This window comes from Salvia splendens, unplaced genomic scaffold (assembly GCF_004379255.2).
Source record: "Salvia splendens isolate huo1 unplaced genomic scaffold, SspV2 ctg141, whole genome shotgun sequence".
Lineage (NCBI taxonomy): Eukaryota > Viridiplantae > Streptophyta > Magnoliopsida > Lamiales > Lamiaceae > Salvia > Salvia splendens.
This window is the reverse complement of record NW_024598782.1, coordinates 14,788-25,367: the sequence shown is the minus strand read 5'-3', so window position 1 is coordinate 25,367 and position 10,580 is coordinate 14,788. Positions and strand designations below refer to the sequence as shown.

Here is a 10,580-nt window from a genome sequence, read left to right as displayed (position 1 = left end):
TTTCAAACCTTTGACATTTAACTCCAGTTCATAAAAGTCTTCAATTTTTGATGAAGCTTCAGACTCATTTCCACATTTTGAGCACCTAGCTCCAAGTAAAAAAGAAAGCAAGATCATTTGTTTCATATATACAGGAAAAGTTAGAAATCTGATATAATAAACATGACTAGAATTTCAGATTAACAGTGTAGATGGTTAAGTAGGATCCAACAAACCATTACTCAATGGAAATTTCAAAGTTCATTAGAATAAATTAATAACACTTAACAATAGCACACAGATACTCAACAAAATTGAGGAATAGTGGCCAAGAGAATAAAAAACCAGCCCTTGGATAAAGATGATGAGTGATTTGTGGGCAATTAACAACAAATGCTTTTAAAGATTATCATTCTAACCAATAAATCTAAGTCAATGGTGCTTTTTAAAATTAAGACTATTTAAAACCTTTAGTACTATGGCCACCAAAATATCTTTTTCATTTCAGGTTTAAACTCTTTAAAAGAACTTCAGCCTTCAAGCCGAAGGCACATGAAATTATCAGGAGAAGAAGAGAGAGAGTACACAATGTGCGCACATATACCAAAAAACCTCTTACCTGGTCACATGTGAGACACCTCCACGGAAAAGGTTATGTACAATGGTTATGGCCTTGGGGTTTTGGATCGGCTCAAACAGCGCTCAAGTAAAGAAAACAGCAACGTCAAAAACTCATGGCTATCTTGCTGAACACCGTTATCTAGTTCCAGTGTTCGATAAATGGTGCTGAATCCACGAAGGCCATCTTACTTGAATGTAGCTGGGCAAAAAGCCTTGCAAGGTTATTGAGGACAGGCTCCCCTTCTAAAACTTCAGGATCAAGAGATAAAACACCTTGTCTAAATGATTTATTCATGTACAGGCATTGCAGGATGCTGTTGGCATAGCACGTAGCACCAAGATTTGTGAGTCCTGCTGGCGTTCCAGGGGATGCACGAAGGTCAATGGATGGGTTGGGGCCAAGGGAATAGATAATTTCTGATGTTTTCTGCCACAATCCAGATTTTCGACTTCCATTAGGCGGTGGGATCAGGCCACAGAAGCAATTAGGGTTGTCCTTGGAGTTAACTCGGCATCCATGACACACTGGCTTCCATATCATGTATAGCTGGTTAATGTCATCTTCTGTGACTTCCACATTTGCAAGTATCTTCCTATATATTCCACATCAAAAGATCAAGAACAGAAGACTTGTTACTAACAATATTTAAGCATCAGTACATTTATAGCATTAGTATATAGTAAATTATTTCTCAATTATATTCATTATGTACGAAAGATTCAAATACAGTAGCTATCCAGAAGAACTACAGGAAGCAAGAAAAGCTAAATTAAAACCTAAACAAGACCATCTTCCACATCACACGAAACAAAATCGATGCTAGATAATTTTTCCATCATAACATTCCTTCAAATAGGCGTAAGCATTCAAACAAACCCTGCATTGCAACTAATAGTAACAGCAAAATTGCTAATTGCACGAGAAAGTTAACCTCAAAGACCACAATAACAATTACGAAACAAATACAAAACGAAACCTGAAGATTTCGGAGGTGGTGGCCGCATTGTCGTCTACTCTACTCCTCTTATTTTTACTCCTAGTCGTTGGTCGTTGTTTCCCCATCTTCGACCTATTTTTTCCCACCCTAAAAGACAAATCACTCAAAATTGAAAGCCAAAAAACCTCCAAAATTTACAAAACAGTACTTTTGATATTGAAACCGATCAGAAAAGATGCCGCCACGATTGAAAGAGGTGAAATAATTCGTAGCGATCGGGATACGGAGAATCGGTTTGGAGCGAGAGAGGTTTTGGGAGTAGACTTCTCCTTTTCTTTATTTTTTTATTTTTTATTATTGATTCTCTTTTGTGGATTTGCTTTCCATTTGATCAGGTGCCGCCACCTCAGCTAGTCTATGCATACGTGTCATGCGTTTTTGGAATTCTCTGCTTCTTATTTCCCTTTTTTACCATGGAGCGAGATTATGACTTATGTCCAGAATCGAAACAATAATTTCGACTTTGTGAACTAAATTGCGTGTTGACAAAGCATGCCAAATCTTAAAAAAATGTCGAGCTTAAGATTTTGTTGTGCTCAATCAAGAATGAATCGAAACATTGGCAGAGGGGCTGGGGTTTCCATTGGAACCCCAACATTAGTAGTATGTTTTACTATATAATTCCTCCGTTTTTTTTAAGAATATGCACTTTGAATTTGAAACGAGTTTTTATTGTAAATTGATAAATTAAAAGAGAGGCAGAGGGAAAAAGTAATTAAAGTATTGTTATTGAGTATTGAGTCTCACTCTCACCTCATTAGAGAGAACAGACTTTTCAAAATTAGAAATGACATATTCTTGTAGGATGAACTAAAAAAAACTGCATATTCTTGTGGGACAGATGGAGTATATGTTTTTCACAAGATAAATAAACTCAACCATCAGAACAAGCGTTAAGACCATATTTATCAGCAATCATCCAACCCAACCAAACCATCCACTTCTTCAATATTTAATTCATTTCTATCTCCTCCACATCATCTTCCACATCATCAATATTCATCCAACTCAACCTTAACTATTTTCATGATTTATCAATAACCACCCAACCACACCATTATATATTTATTTTTATATTATTTTTTTAATAATAATATTATTACATGAATATTTATTATTGCATAATAAATTTATTAAAAAACACAATAAATGACAAACTAATAATTATAAAGACAAACAAATAAAAAACATAAATTACAATAATTGAAATACAAAATTGAAAATACATAATTGGTGCTCATACATAAGATGAAAACTAGACATTCAATTGCTCAACCAAATCGTCTAGCAGAGTTTGTGAGCTTCTCTTTTTAGAAGTTGTGCTTTATTTTTTATGTAAGAAGCTAGACTCGCAATCCTATTCGTAGAATATTAGAAATCATTATTGTAACACCCCGACTTTTTCTACCTTTTTATTTATTCTTAAAGACGTCGTTTGTACAACCAGTGTTTTTTAAAGCCCAAGTTCTTTATACGTTTGAAGGACTCGACTTATAAACCAATAAGAAAGATGCGAATGAAAAACCAAGGAACAAAACATGTTTTATTGACGATGGAAAAGGAATTTGCATATGGGCCTAGGAAATAATTCTTTTGCTAGCCCAATTCTTTTATTTAGTTGAAGCCACTTGTCCCACTTTTCAAATCAGTTACCTCAAATTTCTCTCCTCCACCCTGAAAAAGAAGAATATAATTAGACTACCTCCAACAGTGACATTCTAGACAATGTCACACATAAAAGACAAAATACGTATAAATAAAAGTAATTGTAAAATAATTTCAGGCAATCGCCCCTCATCTCTCGAGAGCAGCCTGCTGCCACTAGAAAAAGTGAGGGGCACATGCCACATGTCTTCATATTATTGGCTGAATATTGATTTCTTTTTTATTTTTATTTTTTCACTTTTTATTATTGATTTATTTTTATTACTTGATTATTGGAATACATGTATGTTGTAATAAATTTGCACAATAACAATATAATTCTACATCACATTTTCAATCTTGAAAATTTTGCACTGCATTAAATTTTGATTGTTTTATTAATTATTAAAAAAAATTTCAATGATTATTACATCTATCTCTGTATATCTTTTCAAATATCATGTGAATTATTCTTCCAAAAAAATCATGTGAGCCACTCTTCCACAAAATGACGTGAACTACTTTATTTTTTATTATTTTATTTTAATTTTTTATTTTTTATTATTTGCTACTACATTGTGCTTCACTTTTCTATATATCCCACTTAACAAGTAGAACTCATCACAAAAGCAACCAAATTATCGCCCTTTCATTATTGTTTTGATAAATTTGGTTTTATGGATCCAAATCATCCAAATTATCGCCCTTGTTTCCCAAACTATTTTAATTCCCAAAATTATCAACAATCATCAGAATATCCAAGTTCGCAAAATTTCCCAAATTTTGCACCACCTTTTCAGAATCCCCAATCATTTTCAAATCCTGAGTATTCACATAAATGTACCGGAGCTATGCGGGTGTTAGCGTATGGGACATCATCCGATGTCGTTGATGAATATTTGCGGATGAGTTCAACGGTGACGAGAGATTCTCTAATACATTTCGTTGAAGGTGTTATTTCATGTTTTGGTGCCACATATCTTAGAAGACCTACTGAACAAGATATGGCTAGCCTTCTATATGTAGCAAATGAACGTGGTTTTCCAGGCATGATTGGGAATATAGACTACATGCATTGGGAATGGAAGAATTGTCCTAACGCATGGGCTGGACAATATACAGGGAGAAGTGGTAAACCAACGATCATTTTGGAAGTTGTGGCTTCATACGACTTATGGATATGGCATGCATTCTTTGGGACTCCAGGTTCGTGCAATGATATTAACAGCGACGGAACCACATAGGGCCAAGCCCAAGCGCCAGCGGGGGCTTGGCGGGCACCAGACTCCAACCCTTCCCTAATACGGTTGTTCTCCGACCGGTCTCCGCCCCAGAGCTTCAAGCGCCGCTGCATCTGTGAAATTGAAAATGGAACTAGGTTGGAGAAGATAAGGGCTGGGCTTATTAATTTTGGGCTGCGTTTATTGCTGGGCTGCTTTTATTTTTGGGCTATAAAAACCAATGATGCACTTGGGCTTGGCAGAATTGGAATTAGAATTAGTATAAAATTATTTTTATAGTGCTTAGAAATAGTATAAACTGTTTGAATTGTGCAAGTTTTAGTTAATAAATTTATTAATATGTGAATATATTATCTAAGAAATCTTGTTGTTATTAGTAGTAGTTGTGTATCGGTATTTTTTTAAAAAATCAAGGAATGATTCAAATAAGTGTTTCAACTAATTGTAGTATGAAAGAGTTAATGTTGCAAGTGTTGAATCTAATGCGGAAAATATAAATAGTGACATAGGACTACGAAAACAGTTATATGCAAAATTAAATAATTTAATATTATTATTTTTAATATTTAAATATTATTCCTTCCGTCCCACAAGAATACGTATTCTTTCCTTTTTAGTCCGTCCCACAAAAATATGCACTTTCTAATTTTGGAAAGTCTTTTCTTTTCTAATGAGGTAGGATCTATTCTCCAAAGTGGGAGTCGGTTAACTGACTAATCGGTTCTGTCGGGACCGAACCGACCGAATCACTAGGTCTAAATTTTACATTAAAACCCGCGCCGAACCCAAAGTGCTTATTCTTTGAGGACGGAGGGAGCATTATTTTTCAAAATTTGAGCCCCGGCTTACTTAATTTTCTGCTTCCGTCACTGGATATTAATGTACTCCATCGGTCTCCTGTTTTTGATGATGTCTTAGAAGGTCGAGCACCATATGTTAATTACGTAGTGAATGGTCATCAATATAATAGGGCGTATTATCTTACTGATGGCATATATCCTGCATGGGCTAAATTTGTCAAGTCAATCACTTCTCCACAAACTCAAAAGCATAAGTTGTTTGCTCAACACCAAGAGTCTATTAGAAAAGATGTTGAGCGAGCATTTGGAGTCCTACAAGCACGTTTTGCATTTTTGCGAATGCCGTGTCTTGTATGGGATAAGATTTTGATGGGAAAAATTATGATGGCTTGTATCATCATGCATAATATGATAGTAGAAGATGAACGTGATAAATATCAAAATTATTATGATGCCACTGAGTTTATTCAAGATACGCATACAAGAGTACATGAAGAAAATGTTGAAGCCTTTCGCTATTCCACTCAACGGATCGGGAGCTTGTCATCATATATGACTAATCGAGCTCAACTCCGCAATAGAGAAGCTCATATTGCTCTTCGAGAAGATTTGATTGAGCACATTTGGATTAAATTTGGCACAAACAATTAAATATGTACTAATGTTTATCTTGTTTAAGTTAGCTTTTTTTCCACTCTTCATTTGTATTTTGGTTTGTTTATTTCTATTATCGCCTTGTATTTTTTAATGTGGGTAATTTGTTATTATATTGTGCTTTAATTATTTGAATATCTAATATTTTATGTTTTAAATTTGAATCATAAATTTTTTTATTATAATTGTTAGACATTATTTAATATATCTAAATTAATTATAAATTAAAATATTAATATAAAATATATGAAAAAGAAAATATTTAATTGGGTTGGGGTTACTGATGGAAGCAAAAATGTTGATGGGGTTGAATTGAGGGAGAGTTGTGTATGTGGAGGATAGAGAAATGAATATTTTATTAAAAAGTTGATTGAGGTTGGGTTGGGTAAGTGTCACAGATGGAGATAGTCTTAAGCCAAATCTTTCTAAGTAGAGATATATTCCACAAGCTTCACAGTAATCCCAGAGAAATTCCGAAAAAGGAATAGAGAGAAAACCGAGAGGGAAGCCACTGCAGTTTCTTCCTTCCAACAAGTTTGAAACCGAGAGGATCGTGATTTCAATTTCCCTGTTTGTTGGCAAATCCTGTTCTCCGAAAGGTATAATTCCCCAAATTCTGAACTCTCTACCTTCTGAATTTCACGGCATACCATTCAATAGTTCACACGTTTGGAAATCCTTTTGATAACACATGAATGTGAAAGTCCCAATCTTTAATTCCTGTTGTTGAAGTGCTTTAGCCCCTTTGAACAAAATCGACTCCCGATCCTTTCTAACAGCCTTGAATTTGAATAAATTTGATGAATAAAAGTATGAATTAAAGATTAGAAAGGGGAGGGGAACGTACCTGTTGTGTTGGAGCGCGACGGCTGGACGGACGGAGGCAGAAACGGCGGTGGGGAGGAATCGCTGCACGCCGGCGTCTCACGGTGGAGCTGCGATGGTACCAATCGCCGGCAGCGAGCAAGAGTTGAGAGAGAGAGGAGAGGAGGCATCACAATTTGGGTGTTAGTCACTGTGGGGGAAGAAATTGAGAGAGAGGGAGTAGTCATTGGGGATGGAAGAAGACGTATTAGTGATCTGGGAGTATTTTATTTTAGTTGGTTTGTTCTCTCTCTTTTTTTTTGATTTAATTGTTGGAAGTCTTGGGCTTGGGCTACTTTTAGTTTTAGGATTTGGGCCTTTTAAAAAGTGGGAGATATATTTCTGAATAGATGAGCGTGGTATATTCATTTTCTCTAAATCGATTCCCCGACGAATGAGAAATCATGAATTAAAGTTTGTCACAATTGTGAGTTATAAAGGAGCTATGAGATCAAACAAATGGATTAATTAAAAGAGTTAATTATCCCACATTGGTGGGGAGAACCTTATTAAACATGTATTTAATAAGATTAATTATTACGTGTAATAATTATCGTGGACTAAGATGGGCGGTAGAGCCCACATGCGCACGCTGCCTCGCCGCGAGCCGCCTCTGTGCACCATGTCCTGTGACCCGTGCTCAGTTAACCGTGTCGTGTACCATGTGTCATGTGTCAAAGGGTCCATGAAGGACCTGACACATAGCGGGTGCTAAAAGGTCCACGTTAGACCCAGATGCACAACGGGTGCTAAAAGGTCCACGATGGACCCCGACACATAGCGGGTCAAAATCGGTCCACGATGGACCCCAACGCATAGCCGGTGACAAAAGATTCCCGATGGACCCCAGTGCATCGTGTGCCAAAAGGTCCACGATGAATCCCGTCGTGTAGCGTGTCGAGATGCATGATGTCTCTTCAGCTTCCGTAACTGCTTGTAACCCCCGACGGTTACAGTCGAGCCATCATGACACACATAATGGTTGTTGACTCCATCATCACCCAATGAGGGGACTTGGCCTATAAATAGGCAGTCACTCCATGCATTGTATACCTCACACTACACTAAGCATAGCATTGCAAAGCGCTCTCTCTCTGCATAGTCTTCCGTCGAAGCTCTGCCCTTACTATCATCCGGTTCACCGGAGCTTGTTCCGTTTGCGGTGCTGCAATGAATAAGACGAAGTCGTTTTATATTTGGAGACGACACGTCAATCCGAGAGCACTACCAGGGCGTATCTCGTCTTGCAGAAAGAGGACTCCTCGACTCGGCTTACAAATTACATCTACGATTTATTGTTTCTAATTTGTATTTTCGTTTCAGTTTATTTCTGTTTAATTTCTTCATTCTTCATTGGGTTATATTACGTCTGGCTAGTGTTTATCTCTATATCACATTGGCCATGTTTATTTTGGGAAAGTAATCTGATTCCTTAAATTTTTAAATTCCAGTGTTTGTTTGATTTTTAATGAAACTGGAAAAGTAATCATTCTTAGTATTTTAAAAAATATTTTCTCATTTATTATTTCCTTCATCGAAGTTTTTGATAAAACCTATAACTCCAACTTGGCTTTGTCTTTTCTTAATCTCCGTCCTCTGTTTTCGTGGTTAACGACAAGTTAGCAAATTAAAAGCGTTAAGTTCATTTCCATTTACGTGTTTGACCAGTCCATGTCTTCATTTAAAAATATTTATTGTCGAGGTTGTGTGTATCGATATTATCAGATTGTGTATGAATTTTTGAGTGGTAGTTGGCTCGCTTTTATTTTACTACTAAAGCTATCTCACAAGCGTGCATTAGTTGTGAGGCTAATGCAACAATGGCAAGTAAGAGTATCGTATTCCTCAATCAGTCAACTTAAGTACCACGAATCAACCTCAACTACTATCTAGAAAATTAAATTGAGTTTTTTTTAAAAACTACTAATTCAATTAAATTAAATTAAAAACAATTAAAACATCAAATAAAACAAGAACAAGTATATATGCTTTAAAAAGACAATATAAAAGAATGTAGAATCCTAGGATCAATGAACAACTTCAAGGCAACTAATTCCCCTTGTCTTTTCGTATCACTAGAGTTGTTAGAGCATAGCCTTGCCATTGCCACATCATCAGCACTAAAATCCTCCTGCCACATCATCTGGACATGCAACTGGACAAGCAACTGGACATGCAATAGCCCTCCCATATCCTATCCACATCACTAATAACAATTATGTAATTTAATTTACAATCTAGCAACATACGAAATTGAATTTACGAGACAAATACAGGAAAATTGAATAATACTATTAAAATTTAAAAAAGTACAATAATTTTAAAAAAAGTACATTAATGTAAAAAAAGTACAAAAATTAAAAAGTACAATAAAAAAATTACATAAAAAATCACTCCTCGCCGCCGTCGTCGCCTAGCCCCGAAAATGATGTCCAAAGCGCGTATATATAGTGTTTCGAAAAATTAAAAAAAAAATTAAAAATCTGACGCCGATCCGGGGCCTACAATGGCGCCGTGAGGATCGGCGTGAGCACGCCGATTTCGCCAACGCCGCTCGCAATGGTTCGGCGTCAGCACCGGCGTCCGCGAAAAATCGGCGTGCCGGTGACGCCGCCGCCATTGGAGATGCTCTTAGAACGGCCACTAAATTAGATTAAAACTCACCCCGAGGTGCAAAATCCATAGATTAGAAGTTAGGATAAAGTCTTGTTCTTTAAAGGCCTAACATCTAATTCCCAAAAAACATTAAAACCAAAGAGGTCACATAAAAACTCAACTCTCCATAGTGTTATTAAATAAAGAAAGAATTATTCATAGTTCAAATTAATTATTTCATCTCTTGATTAATTTAATTAATCCTAATACACTCAAGAGGTAGTTAATCAATTGAACAGAGAAAGGACAAGAAATAATTCAAACAACTGTAAGAGCAAAGCACTGAAGAATTCAGGGTTTAGGGTGAAAGAATTCACTGCATGAAAATTATTTCCTTCATCCACCAATAATAGTCCAATTTTACCATTTTCATCTGCCCACTAACAAATGTCTCATTTATTTTTTTACTACTTTTGGTAATCCACTCCACGTTCACTAACTTTATTTCACTTTCATTTCACTAAAAAACTACTCCCTCCGTCCCACTTTAGGAATCCCATTTGAGTTCGGCACGAGTTATAAGAAATGTAAAGAAAAATTGGTGAAAAAAGATAATGGAATGTAGGTCCTACTTTTTTATAGTATTAGTTTTATAATAAAATGTGAGTGGAAAAAAGTTAGTGGAATGTGGGGCCTAATACCATTTATGGAAATTTTCAACTGAGACTCCTAAAGTGGGACACCCAAAAATAATAAACCGGGACTCCTAAAGTGGGACGGAGGGAGTAATATATAAGAGTAGGACTCACTTTCCACTAAACCTTTTCCACCACATTCTACCAAATTTCTTAGAATTCTTGTCTGACCAAACTTGGCCTTTTATTGGTGGACGGATGGAGTATGAAATTAGAGCATCTTCACCAATAATTCCACAAAAGGAAATCAGCTAATCACGTTCGTAACAAAATCCATAGACATATTCAAAGACATTGTTTAGAAATAAATAGACTAAAATAAGAAATCCTAGAAGTAGGATAATCGGAGTGGAAGCTTCGTCTTCAATCTTGCGATGAATACTTGTTGCGTGTTCGTTCTTCATTTCTTTCCAAGGTGAAAAAGTTCATTTTGGGGTGTGTAGGCTTCCAAATGAGTGTTGGGAAGCGTGCCAGGGCCTTTTTATACTT

General features: G+C 36.0%; 1 protein-coding gene and 1 long non-coding RNA gene across 2 annotated transcripts; both read right to left on the bottom strand.

Moving 5' to 3' along the window:
• Nucleotides 1-739: 739 nt before the first annotated feature.
• Nucleotides 740-1,882, bottom strand: LOC121789105 (ubiquitin carboxyl-terminal hydrolase 26-like). The gene is made up of 2 exons (XM_042187626.1): nucleotides 1,578-1,882; nucleotides 740-1,193 (listed from the first exon to the last, which is right to left on the bottom strand). Exons 1-2 carry the CDS (start codon nucleotides 1,661-1,663, stop codon nucleotides 740-742), a joined length of 540 nt encoding a protein of 179 aa, XP_042043560.1. The 5' UTR covers nucleotides 1,664-1,882.
• A 4,394-nt stretch (nucleotides 1,883-6,276) lies between these two features.
• On the bottom strand, nucleotides 6,277-8,458 carry LOC121789104. The gene is made up of 2 exons (XR_006047978.1): nucleotides 6,785-8,458; nucleotides 6,277-6,717 (listed from the first exon to the last, which is right to left on the bottom strand). It is a non-coding gene; the product is annotated as an uncharacterized LOC121789104 (long non-coding RNA).
• Between the last annotated feature and the right edge of the window lie 2,122 nt (nucleotides 8,459-10,580).

What these genes read in the sequence shown, in the direction of transcription:
- LOC121789105 (XM_042187626.1), bottom strand. Translation starts at nt 1,663, where the DNA reads ATGGGGAAACAACGACCAACGACTAGGAGTAAAAATAAGAGGAGTAGA. An exon ending in ACCACCTCCGAAATCTTCAG is followed by an intron (nt 1,194 to 1,577) that starts GTTTCGTTTTGT and finishes TGGAATATATAG; the next exon opens with GAAGATACTTGCAAATGTGG.